Source organism: Lytechinus pictus, chromosome 10 (genome assembly GCF_037042905.1).
Source record: "Lytechinus pictus isolate F3 Inbred chromosome 10, Lp3.0, whole genome shotgun sequence".
Classification (NCBI taxonomy): domain Eukaryota; kingdom Metazoa; phylum Echinodermata; class Echinoidea; order Temnopleuroida; family Toxopneustidae; genus Lytechinus; species Lytechinus pictus.
The window spans coordinates 32,124,821-32,148,143 of NC_087254.1; the positions used below are offsets into that span (position 1 = coordinate 32,124,821).

At 36.7% G+C, this 23,323-nt stretch overlaps 1 protein-coding gene and 1 non-coding gene across 2 annotated transcripts; one reads left to right on the forward strand and one right to left on the reverse strand.

The window, feature by feature from the left end:
• Nucleotides 1–217: 217 nt before the first annotated feature.
• On the forward strand, nt 218–22,682 carry LOC129269485 (transient receptor potential cation channel subfamily A member 1-like). Its single transcript, XM_054906992.2, has 27 exons — nt 218–490; nt 1,954–2,564; nt 4,152–4,311; nt 4,871–5,049; nt 5,560–5,667; nt 6,163–6,271; nt 6,673–6,770; nt 7,626–7,798; nt 8,242–8,405; nt 9,293–9,456; nt 10,155–10,237; nt 10,762–10,923; nt 11,670–11,781; nt 12,328–12,497; nt 13,619–13,763; nt 14,407–14,490; nt 15,061–15,131; nt 15,518–15,722; nt 15,893–16,000; nt 16,685–16,851; nt 17,550–17,610; nt 18,169–18,237; nt 18,789–18,965; nt 19,379–19,447; nt 19,698–19,817; nt 20,449–20,549; nt 21,152–22,682. The coding sequence occupies exons 1-27, from the start codon at nt 388–390 to the stop codon at nt 21,321–21,323; spliced, it is 3,945 nt and encodes a 1,314-aa protein (XP_054762967.2). The 5' UTR covers nt 218–387; the 3' UTR covers nt 21,324–22,682.
• On the reverse strand, nt 21,880–21,951 carry TRNAM-CAU (transfer RNA methionine (anticodon CAU)). Its single transcript has one exon. It is a non-coding gene; the product is annotated as a tRNA-Met (tRNA).
• Nucleotides 22,683–23,323: the final 641 nt, after the last annotated feature.

A 23,323-nucleotide genomic window follows, 5' to 3' on the forward strand; every position in this document is an offset into this window, starting at 1 on the left:
TAGTGATGGGTGAACCTTGGTACATTTTCATCGCAAAAATGGGTCAAGTTGTTTGAAGAAGTTTATTAGTGTTCTCGTCCATTGATGAATAAATATACAACCAATCACAGAACAAACTTAGATTATGTAATAATCTAGTTCGAAAGCTTGGTTGATTAATCGTATACGCAACAGGATAAGCTCATGTGCAAAGAGAACCATGCCCAAGATTTTGATTATTAACAAAGATTTTAATCATTTGGGAATGGGTTTTAATTGAGCGTCAGACGAAATTTGGACCACACTTTTGTTTTCGGCATAAAAATCCGGAGTTGATAGGCCGCCTATTAAAATCAAAATCGTTTTCTTTATTCATCTATTTCGGAGGTAATTGAATGTTTGAGACGAATGTTTTGTGATAACCATCCACATTCCTCAATTGAAAATCAATTTGTGCTTAGACATCACAGCCGTCAACAATCATCCACAGACAGTCTGCAAAATATATCAGGTAAAATAGTATTTGTATTGTTTTGTGTTTGAAAACTATACGTATGTGGGTTAATGAAGATTCAGATTAGTTGAGTTCGTAATGAAAACTATGTGCTGCTTTGACTTATTCATTCCTGTATGAAAATGCTCATCCTATTGGAATTTGTTTTTGTTTATGATGAGATTATTTTTTATTTACATATCATGCCTAAGATAGTGCTCTCTACCATGACAGTTATGTTGCTGATGCATTACCAGTATTTTCACTAAAATCACATCAAATGTACGAAAAGGTCACATTATGTCAGTCATTGTTAAAAAATATTGGAGAAAATTTTAACCAGCATGAGGGTAATTATGTGTCCAACCAATCTGGGGCAGTATTTTACCCAATGCAGGAAGCATATTGTCCAGTAAGGTTAAAAAATAAGCAGCAATTACTTTAGAATGGGCAAAATTTTCATTACACTGGATATATAAAAATGCCCAAAAGAAATGCCCAATATTGGTTGAACACATAATTACCCTCATAGAGCATTTTTTAGAATGTTGAAAATGTATCGATTCATATGATTATATTATACATAGGAAGGATGGAAAAGCAAACTAATAAAAGAAGAGGAGATAGCTCTAATTGCAAACTCGACCACGATCAGCGCCAGAGAATTTTGGGAGCAAGACGAACAAAGATTACGATTTTTTTTCTTCAATTATTGTCTAATAGATGTATTTTAGAGTTACACAACACATACCTCTCTGTTTTTAGTCTTGCATCATTTTTTCTGCAATATTTCTGCAATACTTGATAAATTATAGGGGACACTGCAATCCTGCATCGGCAACTCGTCATTGAATTAAAATGATATAGTGTCGTGTATGTCCCTAGTATACTTGCTCGAAAGACCACAATTTATAGTTTACTCTAAGAAACCTCCCAACGATGATGATGATAATGGTGGTGGCGGTGGTGATGGTGGTGGTGATGGTGGTGATGATGATGATGATGATGGTGATGATGATGATGTTGTTGTTATTGATGATGATAAAGATAATGATGACGATGAAGATGATGTTGATGATGATGATTATGATGATGATGATGATGATATTGATGATGATGGTGATGATGATGATATTGATGATGATGATGATGATGATGATGTTGTTGATGATGATAAAGATGGTGATGATGATGATGATCCACAACATTTATATTGCGCCATATTTATGTTTAAAACATTCATAGGTGCATGCTCATTCAGTTAAGTAAATAACTATACATACCTGCTGAAAATAAGTGAGTTTTTAGTCATTCCATAAAGGGAGGTAGTTTCAAAGGCGTGGAGCAATAGACGAAAAGTCACGGTCTCCATATTATTATTGTACGCAGATGTGACATGGACAATTCTCTCTCGTTCTTTTCCTTTTTAATAATCTTAAATCACATTTGTCCACCTTTTTATCATTTTTCATTAACGATAGCCACAGTCTGCAATAATAGAATGTGGAACCAAAACCACGATGACGACAAATCGACTGTTAACAACGTGCAATCAGGCGATGATGACCAAGATTCAGGCGAGCTCTCCAATCCTGCTTTCGAAATGACATCGATGTCGACTTCACCCGGAGGACCGTCAATACTTCCAAGAACGTTGAATGCCTTGGATGATGACGAAAGATCAGTGTCGACTCTGATGTCGACGTCCAACAAAGTACGGTTCAGCAAGCATGGTCTTCAGCTTGAACCAGTCGAAGACGAGAGCGTCTGCGGAAAGAGTTCGACATCGTCGAACGACATGAATGAGCTCAGTAGCTTTCATGGGAAGCCACGGAAAGTCGCTTTCGATTTGGATACTGATGACCAAGGGAAAACACCTCGCGATCACGAAGAGGAGTTGGTTATCGAACCTGACCATGCCAATTTCGTGAATAGCAAATTGTCGTTTCTCGACACCGAGTTGGAGAAGGATGAGGAGAGGAATGTTAAGAATGGTTTCCTTGGAAACGTTAAGGCGAAATTCCCGAAGAAGAAGAGGAGGAATAAGCTTGGACGGGTGACGTCACCGATACTCATGTCCAACTTGGTCGATGTAAGATTCTATTTGCCTTTTACCTTGTTTAGCCGATGTAATTTACATACATGTATACTTTTATGTAAATTACCAGCCCATGCATTTTATTAACCTAAGACAACCAAACACAGGGGCACCGGGAGTGGGCGGGAGTCGGAGACAGTTGCCACCAAGGTTGCCTCCCTGCCAAAAAAGTGTGGGCAAAACGCATTTTCACCATTTTATTAGGGTCACCTTCATAGCCATACCCTGCGTTAGTAGGAGAAGGGGCAGTTCCCGCCCCCCAAAAAAATGACAAAAGCGCCACTGTGACAAGTTCACTCGATTCGCTCCCTTGCTTTTGAGGTTCTTCGAAAATATTACACGGCTCACCCTATCCCAAGAAAGAATTTGCGTACAGCCTTAAAGGTGCTGTCGGAGATTTTTTTACAAGAGCTCACTCCCCCCCCCCCAAAAAAAAAAAACGAATTGCTTCCAGCGCACTTGCAAGTAAATTTTGTTCAACTATCTTTGAATTAAATTTTTCACTTCAAAACTTCATCCTAAAAAAAAAAATCGCCGTCTGCTATTCTCATAAACAGCACGTATTTTGTTGGACGAATTTTCTGCCTTTTCCCTTCCTACGTCATCCTTGTCAATATCATGCACTCATGCTCAAGAAGTTACTTCTAGGGGCGGATCGAAGGTTTCATGGGGGGGGGGGCAAATTTGAAATCATGAGAGTAGATTTTGGTGGCGAAGAGGGCTATGGCATAACGCATCCGGAAAGGGTGAGTTTCGAAATGACTTCTTCATTCTCTTTTTTATTTTTCTTTCTTTTTCCTCTCTTCATTTTGTTTCCTCGGTCCGCTTTCCTCTTAACTTTCGTCTCCCCTCTCTCTCTCTCTCTCTCTCTCTCTATCTCTTGGAGGGGGGGGGGGCAAGGCCACTCGACCCCCATGGATCTGCGCCTGCATTAACATCCACTGATTAAGATCTTATAATGACTCATGAAACATCATAACACGTATTAACCAAATAGGTCGTTCACACCTAACATCTGCACACAAGTGTCCAGGAAAAGAAAACCTAGAACAAAACAAACCCCAAATCGTCAAAAGGGGTCAGCACAATACACGGCATCGTGGACGTCCTTTTTTTTTTTTGGGGGGGGGGGGAATAGGCACTTTTTAGCACCATGCGCCGAGATTTGCTGGTTAAAGGGTGTAATTTCTTCACCCCATGAATACATTTGTATAGGGTATCAATTTTTACCCTGCAGATAACGCCATGTGTGTGTGTGGGGGGGGGGTATTATCATCAGTATATACATCAATAATTTATCAAAAGGCCAGTTTCCAGCCCCCTACAACGGTGAGAGGGAGGGAATTACGGTGAATTCTTGATGTTGAAGTACTGCAGTGTATCGCTGTTTATCGCACTTTTACTTTTTACTTTCTATTTTATTGGATATAGAAACTGAAGGAAATTGAAAATAGGCATTTAGGGCAATTTATCGAATTATCTGAGACCATTCTGTTTTATTTGAATTATCCTCAAATACTTATATGCATAAAACAAATTTTTTTCTATTTCTGTTTCGAAATTACCATAAAATGGTAACAGGCTGTAAGAAGGGGTGACATGGAGAATATGAAGAATCTCTTGACTGAAAACAGTTCATTTAATCTGAATAAACTGGATAAAAGTAACCTAGCCCTCCTTCACTATGCTTCGATTCAAGATAGAGATTTCATCGCCAGAGAACTTCTACGACGAGGTGCAGGTAGGGATCAAAATGTGAAGCCGACCTATGTCCGGGGTGGCTATATAGTCCAGTCAGAACTTTTGGATTGGTTTGATTTCATTTGACCATAATGGAAAACAACTCTATACATAATGTCAACGATCATGAATTCAAGATATTATGACGATGGAACATAACAATACTTTATAACGAAAAGTTCACTGGATTTTTTTACACAAAAATATGAAAAAGAACAGAAATCATTCTAAAGAACTTTGTAACTATGTTGTTACATACTGAATATTTTTTGCCCAGTTTGCCAATACGTACTTTACTGGAAAAGGTTTGACCAATTTGGCAGTAAAGAATATAATAGTTTCTTTTTTTCAAATGGAAATCAATTAAAGCCTGTAATACCTTGTAAGAATATTCCCGATCTTTGATTGATTTATGGTTATTTTTTTTCATCCCGTAATTAGGATAGCAATATCGTATTCCATTTCTTTTTCAAGTCACGTAGACGAATAATTGTAAAATTCTAGATTATCAATGTGAACCCGTAACAAACACATAACACATATCATTTCCTTCCTCGAAGACGTCGACGTACTCGACCTCGACATCAAAGCCACGCCCCTTCACGCTGCTGCGCGGATGAACAGCGTCAATGTCGCCCACGTCCTTCTCGCACGGTGTGCCGACGTCGATCGAAAGACCTCGACTGGTCTAACACCGCTTCATATCAGTGCTCGACGAGGACATGAAGAAATCACAAATGTAAGGATTTTGAGACAATTTGATTTTATGAAAGTTACAGAGCTGCCCCACCCTCAAAAAGTTTTGATACTGCAATTTCATACATTTTATAGAAGAGTAAAGAAGACAAATCGTAGGGGCTTGCGGCTGCGTCATCCGATCATCATAAGATTGTTGAGATTGATTCATTGGTAAATTGCCTTGGAATTGATTATCTCATCTTTGATAAAATATTAGGTAAAGGCTATTCTTACCTAAGAAGGCATCATAATTAAGGATTGAAAATGCAATGTCGCATGATACTAGTTGACCTCTTCATGATAATGAATTTATTGAATCGGATTGAATATTTTAATATTGTAGTCAGAGCCTGGAGTAATTGACTCAGCTGATAAAATGTGAAGCTATTTCAATGTATCACCTTCGTTCTTTACACAATCTCCTCTCACTTACCTCAATTCTTAATTTTTAGACCCAGCTATCAATCATCATAATTCTTCTTGTCTTTGTATGTTTCATTGTCTCTATCAGATCTTGTTAACACTAGGGAGGGCTGATGTACATGCCAGAGACGCGGAAAATGCTACAGCTCTTCATGCAGGTGCGATGAGCGGGAATGTAGCTGTCTGTAAACTATTGGTAAGGAAATATAGATTGTGAAGATATCTTAGTTCTTGTGCATACATCATGGTTCAAGTACACATCAAAACACAAAATACCGTTCACCCGAGAAGAAGAATAAACAAGGGTATTATTATTATCATTATTATTATCATTATCATTATTATTACTATTATTTTTATATGTCTATGTTACTATCTTGCTTAGATTAATGTTGTCGTATATATGGGATAATATCATATTATCAAAAGAAAACTTCTTTCGGGAATTATTGAGGGGAATATAAATCAATGTTGGAGAAAAATAATAGCCTTCGGCATGAATCTTGGCAAGTTCCGCTAAGAGCAAAGATTAATCAGGTAATTCTGAAAAAAAATTGAGACAGAGTGCCTCTTATTTGAAATGGTATCATATTAGTCATGATTATAACATGAAGCTATTAATAGCTTCATGATTATAACTATAGTTTCTTTTCTTATCTAACTAATATATAAATACATGTAATTATTGTAGGTCAAACATGGAGCCGATATCAGAGCGAAGGACGTGAATAGTATGACGCCACTAATGAAAGCTGTTGTGAGTGGACATGTCACTTTGGTAGATATGTTCCTTGAGAGAGGTACGTCTGACATGTAATCAATCTGATGTTCTGTGTTTATTCTGGTTTTAGTACACCACTATGATGACAATTTGCATGATTTTAGAGGCATATACAGTTTGTTCCAAAGAAGGAGGTGTGAAGATTCAAAGTATGTCAACCACTGGAAATAAAAAAATGAAGAAAGGGGCATCCGCCCCACTCATACTTTTGATCAAATATGGCATGTGATGAATAAGGAGAAAAAATACAACCCCTCTTTAGCAATGGCGAATTCTCGCGGCGATGACGATATCTGATGACGATGATAACGATGATGGAATTACAAAATGTTATGATCATTTTTATTCTTACCCCATCCCCCTCTCTCTCTCCCTCTCTTTCTTTCCCCTCTCTCCCTCCCCCTCCCCTCTCTCTCTCAGCGCACCAAATTGGTCTTAGTATCGAAGCATACATCAACGATGAAGACATAGATGGTAATACGTGTCTTCATCTCGCCGTCTCCAAGCGACGATCAGAGGTGAGATATAGATGATATTTGAACTGATTGTATCTGGATAAAAAAAAATTGAAATATTACAAAAATATCTCCACACAATCGCGCTGCCTTCTAACCGCCTGCCGGAGATTCTATTGTCTATGAAACCAATCAAGACGCAATATGAGCAAGGAAAATTTGGTTTCTGTCTTTATTTTGATTTGTCATTATCTTCACCATGATCATAACCAGAATGGGAATTATTACCATCATAAATATCATAACCACCATATACAACTCCAGTATCATCGTCATTAACATCATTATGATCATCGTCATTACCATCAATATAATCATTATCACCATCATCACCATCGTCGCCATCATCATCCTCATCATTATTACCACCACCATTATTATCACCATCATCCCACTGCCAGCTCCGAAGCTGCGTGGGATCTAGATAGATAGGAGGATAAGTCTCTTGAAAAAACCCTTGCAGATTATGCACAGCAAAAACTATGGTGTTAACCGGTGTACATAGAGGACCACACCAGTCATTTTACTCCGGTGTTAAATTGATGGTGTTAGTTTAACACCTATAGGTGTTATTACAACACCTTTGGTTGTTACATTTACACTCTTTGGTGTTATGTTCAATCTCTAGGGTGTAATTTTAACACCTCGGGGTGTGATCCTCTATTAACACCAACTGGTGTCAGTTTTAACACCACAGTTTTTACAGTGTGGCTATGTGGAATAAGAATTGTTTCTAGCACACCCCTCCCACCCGCCATTTTCTGAATTCCCTCTTTTTCTGCCTTCCTTTAGTTTATTTCATTATCATAATCAATACGTAACTGATTTGTATTGTTGAAATAACATTTTATTACGTAGGTTATTCAGCGTTTGTTCGGCTATCGAATGAGCCCAAATCTCGTCAAGAAGAACGGCATGGGCCCCCTTCACATAGCAGCGATCAACGGATCGACTGGTGTAGCTTTACATTTGATTCAGAACGGGGCTGAAATCGACATGAAAGATGACGAAGGCATGACACCTCTTCATCGGTACGACTATTCAAATATCTATTTTTTAAGAAAGAAATTGATTTTCGTTCAACATCCATAAGCTTAGACACATAATTTGTATTTATTTCGAACTGGATGATTTTTTTGTCATAAGTCTATGATTATTTTTGTTTTCTCTGAATATTTTCTTCTCCACGAATCGTCTATTTCCTTTAAAATTTAAAAGGGGTGACATATATCTCTGTCCAGACTTAATGTTCACCATGGCTTGAAAAATGTAGCACGGCGACATCTTGCAAATGGAGTCAAGACGATTGCCTTGTTACAATTAAAGTCTATTATTTTCCCTCTTAAAATTTTCGTTTGATAATCAAACATGGACTATCAATCAATCGCTCGGCTTCATGCATCTTTCCTTTGAATCTTTACCACGGCAAGTTTTTCACCAAAAAAATTTAACTTTTATCTTATATTTTCACCAGGGCAACGTTTTACAACCAAGTGGAGACCATGGCTCTGTTGATACACGAAGGTGCAATGATCAATGAAATTGATAACATTGGTTTTACACCGCTTCTCTGCGCTGCCTGTAAGGGCCATACTCCGGCCGGTGAATTGCTGCTTTCACGAGGAGCTGATATTTTCGGTAAGATGAGAATACTTCAATAATTGAGAAGAACGCAATATCAACATCAACAAAAGCAACATAAAAACATTGTCATTGTAACAGAGTCCTATTAATGTGTTTCATTCATTTATCTGTGAGAAGTTCTGGGAAGCGTTTCAATGAAAGGACTTGTCGGATGTTTTATCCGACAGTTGTCATAGTAACAATACAAGTCACATGACAAATGTTGAGTAAACTCTCCCCAGTAATCAAATGGCGCATCGGAAACAACATGCCAACGAAATTATTTCTTTGCGAAACAAATCAAACGAAACATGCGTCGAGAACCGCTTTGCCGAATAATTTTCACTCGTGTTTGTAAAGGTGGCAAACACGAGTGAAAATTCTTCGGCAAAGCGGCAGATTTTAAAGTCCTTCTGAGAATAGCATCAATCGTAATAATGTATTTTCTTTAGGTTTTACCACAAAAGGGTAGAATACATTGGAAATGTATAGGCTTTATCTTGGATTTGAGAGCAAGGAAAGGAAAAGACTGCCGATGTTTTCATCTTTTATTCTGGATTTCACACTTCCGAAAATTGGAAGCTGAAACTGATCATTGGCTGCAGACAGTTGACCAGTTTATTCATAATGTTGAAAAATTAGGATTATCTGAAATATGAAAGCAGGGAATACATGAACATGATTAAATACAAATTCCTTCTAATATTAATTACTGAATTGTCAGAAATGATATTCCTTTGTTACTAGTCGTGTTGCCAACTCTGATAAATTAGGTTTCCTTGCGTGGGGATTAGAGAAGACCACCATATTTTCTGTTTTACTTCGTGTTGACGAATTTATTTCAAGTTATCCTTTGAGATTTAAGAATATTGAAGAATGACAAGCAGATTTCATATTTGCAGTGTTTGACATGCATCGCAAGTCTCCCTTACACTGGGCCGCCGAGACGGACCATCTGGGCTTCGTCGAGTTCTTGCTAAAAAATGGCGGTTATCGGCTGTTAGAAATTACAGACATCTACGAGCAGACGGCTCTACATTACGCGGCAGAGGCGGGAAATGTCGAGGTATCGTTATTGGGACATTATCTTTATTGCCGTCACTCATAATAGTGTTTGGGTTAAAAGATGGAGATGAGATAAGTAATGATCATTCGTAATAAGTATTACTGTGAAAAAAATCAATTAAAGCCTTTGCCCACCCCAACGACAAATGGAATTGAAAGCAGTCTATATATTTATTATGTGTGACATGCACCATCGGTGCTCTCATTTTGCATATCACCCGTTAGGCTGGTTTTTTTATATAAAAACTTCCGAATATAGCTATCTTATGTTACATAATTACACCCAATTTTAATGTTCTGTGTGTTTGATTTATATGTATCTCTAGTTATTTTTCAATTACCTTGCTGTTTGGGGTATACTTGACAGTAAGTATTTGAAACAATTGACATCCAATGAGGAGAGCCTTTGGTAGAATATCTAAACCTTGAGTTATCGGTCGAATCGTTATACTGGGTTAACACTTTTTAATGTTTTCTATTATATCCTTGTTATCATGACATCCTACGTGGAATTAATAAATGATTGAATAAAATGAATTCAAGAATTTTAGCAGTATATTCCGGGATTTATAAAGGGAATGAAGTGTTGTATAGCAGATGGAGTATAACATCTGGATGAGATGTAAATAGATTTCCGATGTGACACTATGTATATACAATAAACGTTAGGTGAATAACTTGGGTGTTTTTTATGTTTAGATGATCAAAAAGTTGATCCAGTATGAGGTCAAGGGTGAAGTGAGAGACATGACAGAGAAAACACCGGTCCATATCGCTGCTCAGTAAGTCAATAAAACTATGATCCCGATAATGATGATGATGATGCTAAAGATGATGATGGAGAGACCATGATGATGACGGTCTTTATTGTCACAGCCATGGATCTAAAAGGCAGATTGTTTTGATTGACAGACAATGCAAACCAAATAATGAAGATGATGGTAATGACGATAATGATGATAGTGATGATGATAGTAGTGATGGTAGTGTTGATGATAGTGGTGATGGTAGTGTTGATGATGATGACGATGGTGGTGGTAATGGTGTTAGTGATGGTGGGGAGGTGATGGCGAGATGGTGGTGGTGGTGGTAGTGGTGGTGGTGATGATGATGTTGATGATGATGATGATGATGATGATGATGTCGACGGTGATGATGATATTGGTGGTGGTGGTAGTGATATAGATGATACTGGTGATGGTGATGGCGACAACCATAACAATATTGTTTTATTGGTGGTGTTAGTATTTGATGGTGTTAGTATTGGTGATATTGATGGTGGTTTATATTCTCTCTTTTTTTACAGAGCCGGTTATTTATCTTGTGTTGAGGAGCTACTCCACCAGACACCATTGCTCTTAAATGATGAAGACCAAGATGGAATGACACCGTTACTTATAGCCTGTTACCATGGGCACAGGGATCTTGTCAAAACACTTCTTAAGATCGGGGCAGATATTACGAGCGTGTAAGGATTATCATCTAGGATCTCTCTCTCTCTTGTTTTTTTTTAAGATTATCAGTTGTTGAAAAATAAATAATGATTTTGAATAATTTAAATGGCTTTCTTTTGCTCAATCGGAAAAACAGGACAAGGAAGGTGTCAATTTACTATTCATTGGAGCCTCTATGATGACATTGTTTTCGTCTACTCAGCAGGAGTCCTTCAGCTATGGAAAGACAATGGCGTGATGAGTCACTCATATCTACTTTTGATGGATAAAATATCGAATGCATTGGGTTGAATATCAAATACAGATCTCTAGAGATACAGATCTACATTTCTCTTTACATTATTTTCATCATTTTTTTTCTCGGAATAGTTTATGGAGAAACATTCAGTATGTTAACATCTAACGTAGATGGTTATATCAAAGATCAGTATCTATAACAAAAACAAGCAAGACGTTTAGGGAAACACCTAGTTCTGAGAAGAAAATTGCATATTTAGCAGGATCTACTTTTAATCACATTAAGCTGCATACATGTTTTTTGCCGCAAAGTTATAATTTTTACTTCATCGGCTTCACTACATATTCTGTCAGAAAGTGTCTCTTTTTTTTTTTGGGGGGGGGGGGGGTCTGACTTATCCAGCTGGATCCGGTCATGACACACCGTATATATCAGTAGTACGATGTTTTGTGTTCAAAATTACTGGAGTACAATATTTAAAATTGAAATCTTATTCAATTTCATTTCATTGATTTATTATAGAAATGACGATCATAGGACTGCCTTAATGTTAGCAGCAATGAATAACCACGTGGAAACTATGAGTATACTGATCGAACATAACTGCGATATACACGCCTTGGACAAATATAAGGTATGAAATATTTAATATATACTTTCTCTCAATGCTCATGTTTATGTTGATAATATAAATAATATATGGCAGTAATTTGAATACGGATAATAGTTACCTGTATATTGTTGTTTGGAATATAATTATTTTATTGAAAATAAATTTTTCTAATTTTAAAGGTTTTCTAAATTATTCCCCCCAAAAAATCTTTAAAATTTATTTTTTCTAAATTCTTTTCGTTTTTCTATTATAACAAACGGAATTGAAGTTTCACCTAAAGAAAAGAAATATATAAGTTATGGCTTGCCGTATATTTACACTCTCCGCTTTTACGATACCACTAAATATGAAAATACTTCCTTTATATAGTTGACCTTTATTTGTAATATTTTGAATGGATTTAATCGATTGTGATGTGAAAATGGTTCAAATGGATAAATAGTTTGGCCTTTTTAAGATCCAAAATCGTACCAGGATAGAACGGTCCAATAAAGATTAAAAGTATAGGTGACAAACTCCAGAACATCAAGTATAACCACCATCTTGCCTTATTCCATCGTTAAGCAGAACTCCGCTCTTCACCTGAGCGTAGATGGTGGTCACATCGGACCAGCCAACCTTCTAATCCGAGCCGGAGCTGACCAATCAGCATCGAACAACGAAGGTTTCACTCCTCTAGAGCTAGCCATTGATGCTGATCATGGAGAGATTGCTGCTGCTATCATCAAAAGTAGAGAGTGAGTGTTGAATAACTGGAGACATAATATTGATAATAATAGTAATAATAATAATAATAATAACAATGAGAATAATAATAATAATAATAATGATTTGCAACATTTCTAAAGTACTAAATACACATTGTTTCTAATCAAGCGTTATAGATATACATAAACAAATATAAGTTGAAGAGTTTGATAATAACTCATGTCAGTTAATGGATGGAAAAAACGAAATACAAAATAACATAAACGCGTAAGCCTATACACAGAGTAAATATGATATGAAAAATAGAAAACCACCGATGAATTAAAAGCAAATTGCATGTAGGATAATTTAACAAATCACAAAGATATAAGATGATAGATACTGATATTGGAACTATTCATCTATAGTAGATGTTAAAATACTGAAATAGTCTTCTTAATATTCCTCACCAACATTTTCCAGTTTTAAGACTAGATTGAATAGTAGATATGGGAGTGTTCTTCAAGCATCTTGTTAATGATTTTCATCAACAGATTAGCACTGAGACCAGTGGATTACCTAAGATTTTCCACAGGGGGGCAAAACCGACCGCCAAAAAATTTGACAAGCAAAAAAAAAATAAAGGTCTTCAAGCTCGTCAGGGGGGGCAAAAAAGGTCTTTCAAGCTCGTCAGGGAGGGCAGGGATACGTCATTTGCAAGGGTTGCGTGTGGCTCGTCAGGGGGGGGGGGGCAGACTGCCCCCCCTGCCCCCCTCGTAGGTACGCTAGTGACTGAGACAATCATGTGCATGAATTTCAGTAGCTTAGAATGAAAATTCAGTGAAAATCGCCGACTATTTTGTTTCATGATTATGCTCCCATAGACTCAGAAAGAAATTGGCGCAAGTCAGGTGTATGTAGAGAAATATTTTCTATATGTCGGGGTGATCATGCTACGCTGGACCAACCTAAAGAAAATCAAACCTCTCCCTCGCTTATACGATTATTTAGGGACAAAAGGACCAAAATCAAACCACCAGTAAGCAATGAAATGATCAAATCATAAATAAAAACTTACTCGTTTTCTATGAAACAAAAATTCAAGCACTCAAACTGAAAAGGGTCTGATTGATTATTTTTTTTTAATTGCATTTTTATTTCATTTTGCCAGCTGGAGAATCGCGATGCAGAGTAAGGACGAATTGATGATCTCGCCCATGAAGGCGCTGATCGAAAAGCTTCCCGACGTCGCCCTCCTAGTCATGGACCGATGTGTCCATAAGACATATACCGAACAACATATTACATCCTATGACGTAAGGAAATAACATAAACACATGTGAATTTACAATGATTACAGATATATTTTGAATCAATTGATATTTATTCATTCATCTATTTATCTATTATAAATCTATTTATCGATTAATCAATTGATTCATTTCTCATCGTTTTCCAGGGGAGCCCATTCACCACACAACTTTAGTACTATACTACTACTAGTACTACTACTACTAATACCACTACTACTACTACTACTACTACTACTACTACTACTACTACTACTACTACTACTACTACTACTACTACTACTACTACTACTGCTGCTGCTGCTGCTGCTGCTACTACTACTACTACTACTGCTGCTACTGCTGCTGCTGCTGCTATAGTGTACATCTAAAAGTATAACAACAACTTCTAATTCTACCACCACTACTATACTACTACTACTACTACTAATACTAATACTACTACTACTAGTAATACTATCTGTAATTATAACATGTATAATGATAATAATCATACTTGTTTAAAGTAATTAATGCCATATCAATCAATAATAATGATACTCATGATGATAACGATAATAACGATAATAACAATAATAACGACAATATGAATGATGTTTTTCTTTAAACATAATTGTAAATAAAATAAAAAATTATCTTATCTCGATAGGTAAAGTATGAATATCAATACATCGACCCTGGACCAGACGATGAATCGACAAGAGCTAATGGATATCGATACTTCGCTATCAGGGTGAGTGATCGGATTGCAGACTTCTCTTTCCTATTCATCATCTTTCTTAAACCTTTTTTGTCTACTTCTTCTTTTTCTCCTCCACCTCCTCCTCTTCCTTTCTTCTTCTTCTTCTTCCTCCTCCTCTTCCTCTTCTTCATTTTTTTTCTTCTTCTGCTTCTTTTTCTTTATCCTCTTCTCATCTTTTACGTTTTCTCATTTCGTCTTCTCCTTCGTCCCCTTCTGTTTCCTCTCCGTTTCACCCTCATTTTCATGATTATTCTTCTCCACCAATATTTTCATCTTCTTGTTATGATTTTAACGGGGAAGGGTGTAGTCTCTGGAAGAAAAATACCAAGATTCATGCAGGATGTAAAATGTCTCCGCCAATAATCGAGACGGTCCTTTTGTGTTTTTATATTTGTTTCTTTCTCTACCCAGGTATCACTTGGTTTTATTGTGAGGTGAGAGTAGAATATATTAATGAAAATCATTTTGTTTTAATTTGACAACCTTTGACGTTTTAATAATTTTTATAAAATTTGAATGCTTCATTTTTTGTGTTTGTTGCTAAACTTGATTATATTTCAGACGATGTGTCAGTATGGACGGGAAAAACTGCTAGCTCATGAATTATCTCAGAGCGTTTTGAAGAGGAAATGGTAAGTGCTTCGAATTTGAATTGAATGTTAACCCCTTAACCCCCCCCCATTCTCTCTACCCCCCCCCCGCCCCCCCTCTCTCTCTCTATCTCTCCTCTCTCTCCCTCTCTGTCTGATTGTGCCATGCTGTTTACTCGTGAACGTGATACATGAATAACAAATCATTCATTTCATTCATCGCGTTAATGTTTCGTCAATCTTTAGAAGGCTTCTACACCCATTAATGCTGATGCATGTTACAAATTGGAATCAAACTGGCCAGCATGATGTACCCCCCCCCCCTTCTCACCACCCCCTCCTCCTACTTCTCCACCGCCAATATTCCTTCTTAAGAAGAATTTTTCACACCACAAATGATAATAGTTTCATTAAATCTATTGTTTCAGGAATCGGTTTGCAAGGGTCTTTTTCTACATCGATCTGCTATTCTATGTGGCGTTTACAGCGTGCTTAACAACACACATCACCCTAGCATCCGTGCCACCGGATGAAGCATATTGGGATGAGGTTAACAATGTATTGTTGAAATGTCCATCCTATAACCTGTCACTAAATCCTGAACTAAAGGACACTTTCTTTAACGGAGCTGGGGTAAGTATAAGGTTGGAGGGGATGGATGGATGGATGGATGATGAATGAAAGAAAGGGATGAAAGAAAGAGAGAAAGAAAGAAAAAAAAGAGAAAAAAAAAATATTTCAATAATCAACAGATGAATAAATAATCGGATAATGATTTTTTTTTGGTTCATTATCTCTTACAGTCCAATTCTCTATGGTACGTTAACCCCGCACCGTTCTATACTGGATACGCCATTCTAGTCTACTGCGTAACAATGATTTTTGGAGAACTTGCTGAAATGTATACTCTTGTAAGTAATGTATTGGATGCATTCATTTTGGTAATAATAATATTGCTAAGATTGCCATTGCTTCTACTACTACTACTACTACTGCTACTCCTACTACGACAATGACTACTTACATCAGCCCCCCCCCCCCCCCCCAATAAAAAGGGACAAACTAAAGAAATAAAATTAAAAGAAAAACCTGAAGTTGATTCTTCGTTCCTTTTTTTAATATATTCCATATCATTTCCCTCAGATGGAAAGACGAGAGTCTTAACCACTAGACCACGACGCCCCCATCTAGGGATCAAAATGTCAAATGATATGAGGTCATGTCCTTTTTTTAAAGTTTTTGTTCAATTTTCTTTAATATTTTGTGCATCAATTATTGTTTTACAATGGGTACAAATTAATGATCCTAAGGTAATACCACATGTGTGTTCATGAGGATGATAAGGTCAAAGGACATCTAGGGGTCAAAAGATCATATTGATCGCGAAATCAGACTCGTGGTTCGCGAACCACCTTGTCGTTTTAATCTGGTAATATGATTAACCCATTTCTAATTTCTCTATTACAGCGTTTAAAACTGTGGAACTTACTTTTCTGGTATTTAAATTAAACCATTTTACATCAGTTTCTTTTAAATCTCTTTATGTAATTTACCTATTTTGTAATTAAAAAGAAACTATTCCCCCTGTATTTCAGCGTTTAAAGTACTTCACGGAGATGGTTAATCTGGTAGACTGGGCCACACTAGCAACCGCCGTTTGGTTCGTTTTACCTCCGGGTCGTGCTCCATGTTTTCATAACTGGAATGCTGGTATCGTCGCCATTTTCCTGTCTTGGATGAAGCTTATCATGTATTTAAGAAGGTAAAAATTAGGTCTTTTTCACGCATTTGTAATTTGTAATCTTGTGATTTAGACTATGATACATTAAATTCGATGCAGGTGATGCCCCCCTCAAAAAAAAGAGGTAATCACAAGTAAATGAAGAAGTATGATTTTTTTCTGAATATGATAAGGGGGGGGCTCATGAGGCAGGGGGCGACTGGCCCATATCATTTTAAGTGATGAAAATGTAAAAAAAAAAAAAGGAGGAGGGAACAGAAAGTTGAGAAAATGAAAGGAAAAAGGTGTGCTGGGTCGTGTGTCATTATAAACAACCCCCTTCTTTTCTTTCCAACCCCCCTTTTTTTTTTGGGGGGGGGTATCACGTTTTGGTAATCTTGTCTTTCCTACGCCCTAGCTATTAAAAAACCCATGTGCTGCCTGAGGAAAAGGTCAAAGTGTATACACACTCATTTTTGCCTGTTTATTCGTTTGATCAGTCAGATCAATGCCCCCCTCTCTCTTTCTCTTCAAAAAATACATCCTTTATAATTTATTGTTCATTTTGATTTTACATCTCCGCCCAGCCAAGTAAGAAGAAACTATTTAGGCCCTATTTCTCAATGTTGCAATTAAGGTTAAAGGGGGAAAACATCAGGTTTACAAAGGATATAATTATATGCAAAGTTTTAAAACGCCAGTGAATTCATATGTGTTAAAACAATTTTCTCTCCATGTAGTTTCAAGACCACCGGGCTTTACGTTTTAATGTTCATTGAAACCCTTATATCTTTGGTGAAGGTACGTCAGATATAAAATTTTCTCTCAGAAATAAAATAAAAAATCTTTTCTTTACAAGAATTAATATACCGTAGAGTGAGTTTAAGAATTTACGTATAGCTTACTGAGGAATTTCATGTTAAGCTCGTGCAGTTTTTTTTTTTTTTTTTTACCTGTATTGATGATTATTTAAAAATGAATGGATAAAAAAAATCAAAGTTTGTGATTTTAGTAAAGTTTTGATCGCAAAGGAAAGTACAGATGTGAATTTAATTTGGGTAACATTGCTTATTATAGGTTTCATTATAAGAAAAAATACAAATTAAAGCAATATACGAATTTCAAATGTCAGTATGACAGTGAATACCAAAATCATGTTAACATTCAAAATTTTTATTGGGGGGATTTCAACCAATGAGATTGTTAGTTTTGACTAATGTTCTGGTCAGAAACATAAGCACTTACCAGTCATTTTATGCTTTACATAATGTTTCATCCCCAACTTTGACTGAACTTAAATATGATTCAGTAATGAGATTGTGATTTATTTTTCCGCTCTCTTCTTCTATCAATTCACAGGCTATGACAGTTTTCATTATGTTTGTCATTGCATTCACCTTCACATTTAGAATGCTCTTCAGTACACAGGTATGTGGACTTCTTAAAATGTTCAATTGTTGTAATGAATCGGGTTCAAAATAATAGCGTGACTGGATGCAAGGTTTGAGAAGAGAGAGAGAGGGGGGGGGGTGGGGATCAGAGAGGAGAAGGGAAGGGAGTAGACATGATTACAGATTAAGAGAGAAACATATTTAAATGAAGATTTAGAGACAGAGATATGGGGGGGGGGGGCTGACAGAGACACATGGGCAAGGAATTTCAAGTAAGAATTGTTGCTGTTGATGATGATGATGGTAATGATGATGATAACGATTATGATGATGATAATGCTGCTGCTGCTGATGAATATATTGATGATGGTTGTGATGATGATGGTGATGATAATGACTTACAGCAAACTGTAAAGGCAACGCTACCGTAGAGAGTACTTGATATCTTACGATAGTCGTATTGTCTGAAATCGTCTCCTCGCATGGATGCGTGCAATGTGACATATACGTACGATGGGATTACGGGCTCTGTAGGGTCAACATAATTTAGTACACTTTAACACACTAAACCCATCCCGATTCCCGCAGTACCGATTTTCCACCACGGACCTCGCATTTATGAGTACGATGACGATGATGCTGGGCGAGATGAATAAAGACGATATCTTCAACGAGGAAAACGACCTGACACCATACGAAGTGACGTCATACTTTTGCTTTCTAGTCTTCATCTTCTTGATGCCCATGGTTCTCAACAACCTCACGGTAAGCATTCGGTGTTATAAAGTAAACCTACTTGTTGCATTCAGGTTACGTTCATGCTACGTCCAGGTTACGATAATGCGTTGCGTGAATATTACGTTCGTGTTGCATGTACCCTTCAGTTCATGTTCATAATTTTATAATTTCGTTTCTGTTTATTGAGCGAAAAAAAGGGGTAAATCAAGAACAGCTATATATCGAAATGAAAAAAAAATATTAATGACTTGGTATATTTATGTAGGAGATGATGGCATAGTGTCGAGGGGGTGGGGAAGATACTTTGATGTAAAAATCTGGGAAGATCTGACGCTGATAAGATGGTGCCTCTCACATTATAGAGATTAAGTACTACAATGACTATTGTAACACTTATTAAAATACGTTAATTATCGTCTCTTGCATTTTTGTTACACCAGATTGGTATTGCTGTTGGAGATATTGAAGGTATCAGAAAGAAGGCATTCATCAAAAGAAATTCTGTTCAGGTAAGAAGAATTTCCAGCAAACGTAATTTGGAGAAACATATCGTTGACAAATTTTGATATTTAAAATTTTCTATTCGACTTTCACCTTAGATCGACCAAGCTCAAGTTCAATTACTTTGTTCATATGTAGGCCAACCTCAAGTAACTTTATGCAGTGTATCATTAAAATAATGATTGTTTGTTGATGCTTTCTGTAGTAAATCTTATTTTTAATTAATTTGGTATGAATTATTTTTTTTTTCCACTAAAGGCCGATTACGTCTATCATCTTGAAAACAAGTGTCCCCTTTGGCTTCAGCGATTTCTGTATCAATCAGAATATATCATCAGAGTTCAGAAGGAACGTTATCGGAACAAATTTACCTCAATGGTGAGAGCCTACCCCCTCTCTTTCTCTCCCCCCCCCCTCCTCACTTGTTACTCTTTCCGAGTTGCATTCATTAATTCCCTAACACTGTATTACTTTCTTAATATTATTTCTACTCGATATATTTTTTAAATAATTCTCCCTTCTTTCGGTATAAAAATTGCCCCATTCTCGGCTCCCCGCTCGTGGATGAATGAAATAATCATTTGTGTTTTTACTCATCTAAACTAAACTTTTTTAAAATGTGAACTAGACCAAAACTAGATCGAACAGGGGTGGTGCTCGTATATTTTGTATTTTGATTTGATTGGATGGTTTCTAAAGGGGATGTCATACTTTTTTTTCTTAATTGAAACATAGGGGTCCACGGCAAATGCCTCTCATTTTTTGCATACTCTTCTTCCTTCCATTTTCTCTCCCTATTTTTCTAATTCCCCCCTTTATTATCACTACTACGCCCCCGCCCCCTGTCCTGATACCGCCCCTAAAAGCACACCAAAGTTTGATTGCGTCATCGTATTCCTTATAGCATTTAAAATGATTTAGGCTGTCTTGCAATAATTGAAAGTAACTGAAAAATGAATATTATTGAACAGTTTTTTTAAATGAATATTCTGGTTAATTCGATAATCAGTTCTTTCCACGTGAAGACGAGGCACTCATCGAACTAGATGACAAGTCAGAACCAAGAAATGCCGAACATGTGCTGGAAGAATTACAGAGACAAAAGTTCACGTAAGTAATCTGCGAACATACACATCAATGGACGTCCCTGGACTATGAATCGCGAGGTCCGGGGTTCGAACCGGGTTCTGAATAGTCAGGTTCTGAACTACATCGTCGCCTTATCTGGCATTGTCATTCATTACATAATAATAATAATAAATATTTTTTTTTTTTTTTTTTTTTTTTTGGGGGGGGGGGGAATTTTATTAGCTGATTTATATATATATATCTCTATATTAGCTCACTCGAACCCCCCCCCCAAAAAAAAAAGGGAAAAAATTTGACTATGTTTTTTAGGTTGCAATTTTCTGTTCCGTTCACAAAGGGTACTTTGAATTTCGTAATTATTGGTGGTTTAGCAAAAGTTTAGAATGCGGGAAATATGGGGCGTTTTAAGAAGACTAAGCTTATGAGGGTAAATATGATTGAAAACGTATTGTGTGTACTTTGGACCGAATATTCGACCAAAATATGTTATTGTATTATAATATAGAAACATCAGATCTACGACAATGATTATCCCCTACCCACCACCACCCCCCTCCCCCAATGATAAGCTTACGATTGAATATTCTGATGAAAATATCAATGTTATATTTCTTCAATAACAGGTTGGCATCGCTGAAATTAATGGTGAGACAACAAGGGGACATCCTTCAAAGGCTTGCTGATAAAGAGGGAGTAGCATCTAAAGTCCAAGATATAAAAGGTCTTGCCGAGTTATTCGATGAACAGCCTACCGAGGAAATGGATCAGACAGATCCAACCTCTTCAATAGCTTAGCTCTATTTCGCAGCCAGGGACAGGGGCCGCGGAACCGCCCCGCCTCCACTTTTTTACAAAACTGTGTGCAAAAATATACCATCTAATTTTGATGTTTTTTTTTTTGCATGGTCACACTACCCCCTTCGGCTCACCTCCTCCCCTATTTACAAAACAGTTCCATGGCCCCTGAATGGAGTGTTTCATGTAGCATCTTGCGAGATTTTCTCTGGCAAGTTTGCTCAGTGGATTATAACGAACAGGGTGAATCCACACTCCATTTCCATTTAAATATCTTTGCTTTATAAAAACACCCATGACAGTCCACGGCATTTGTGCATTTTTAAACTTATGGTTTTTTTTTAATTTGCAATAAAAAGTGTTTTGTAATAATAATAATAATAATGATGATAATAACCAGCATTATTTTAATACCAAGGGTAGTCACTCTCAGATGTAAGTTGTTCTTCCAGCGGGCCCTGCACATAATATAATGTGCTATTTTTTACCCTTCTTCATTCTCATACGTCGAGTGCCGACAAGAAGGCAGAAATTCACATTTTTAAAGTCTTTGGTTTGACTCGGGTGGGGATCGAACCCACGACCTCCCGTTCATGAGGCGGGCGCTCTACCACTGAGCCATCAAGACGACTGAATGTGACAAAATTTTCTTCAATTCATTGATAGGGGTATTGTGAAGTAAAGCGATGTAGATATGTCTTCCCTTTAGTCTCATTTTATGAGTCGAATCGGTCCACTGTCATGAAAATTTCGAAATCAACCACGCTTCCGTTAAGAACTAAATAATTTATATCACTGTTCCTTTTCGATGACTGTCTTTCATTTCTGTCAATCAATTCTTCATGTCATCAGTGTAATGTTGATATAGGTGTATTTAGTATTACAAATATAAATTATGTAAGACAGGAGAGTAAAGGTAGTTATTTGTTTTCTCTTTGAGAATATTATGTCAGGTTTATTTTCGATTGGCATAATGCCAATTCGTCCAATTACCAACTCGTCTACTATCATTTGGTCTACCATATCAGTTCGTCCACTATCCACATGGTCTAATTGCCATTTCGTTCACTCACCATTTCGTCTAATAATTAGTTGGTCCAATAGACATTTAGTCTAATTTGGTCTAATTGGGCTAAGTGTTAATTGGGCGAAATGAATGAAAATAAAATGGATATTAGACCAACTGACTATGAGACGAACTGGTGATGAGATGAAGTGATATTTGGACAAAATGGTAATCGGACCAAATGGTTGTTAGACGAAATATTGATGGACGGAATGGCATTAGACTAAATATCTTTCGAAATGTTATAGTCAAATATTGTTAAGCAATGCCAATATTTATACAATATTTTAAAAGTACAGTGTTTGCTGTAGTTCTGTATCCATTTTAAAGAAAATTGTCTATCTAATGAGTGAAAGAAGAGAAAAGATAAAAAGAAGATAAGACAATTCAACAGAAAAGTAGCCAAGAGAGACGATAAAAGAGAATACAAGATAATTGAGAAGAGGCGAGAAGATATAGAACATTAGATGAGATCATTGAAGAGAATAAAGATTAAATGAAAGAGATGTAGGCGAAAAAAAAAGAGAAGACAAGAGAGCTCAAGAGAAAATCGAAGAGAATAAAAGCGAATTAAAGATATTCGAGGTAATTGAAGAGAAGATCAAAAGAATAGAAGATGTGAGAATTGAAGATAGGACGTAATTGAGAATCGGGAATATCAGATATGAGAGAATCGAAGAGAAAAGATACGAGAGAATTGAAAAGATAATACAGGATTTGGAGATAATCGAGGATAGAAGACACGAGAGAACAGGAATGAAGCGAACAGAATGGAATTGAAGAGACAAATGAACAGAAGAGACAGGAAAACAGAAATGAACAGGAGAAAGATAGGAGAGAATACTTTTTTCAGAGAAGAGGGAGGAGAGTATCGGAAAGAGGTGAGGATAGAGGGGAAAGCGACAGGGGATGATAATGACCCTCTGCCCAGATT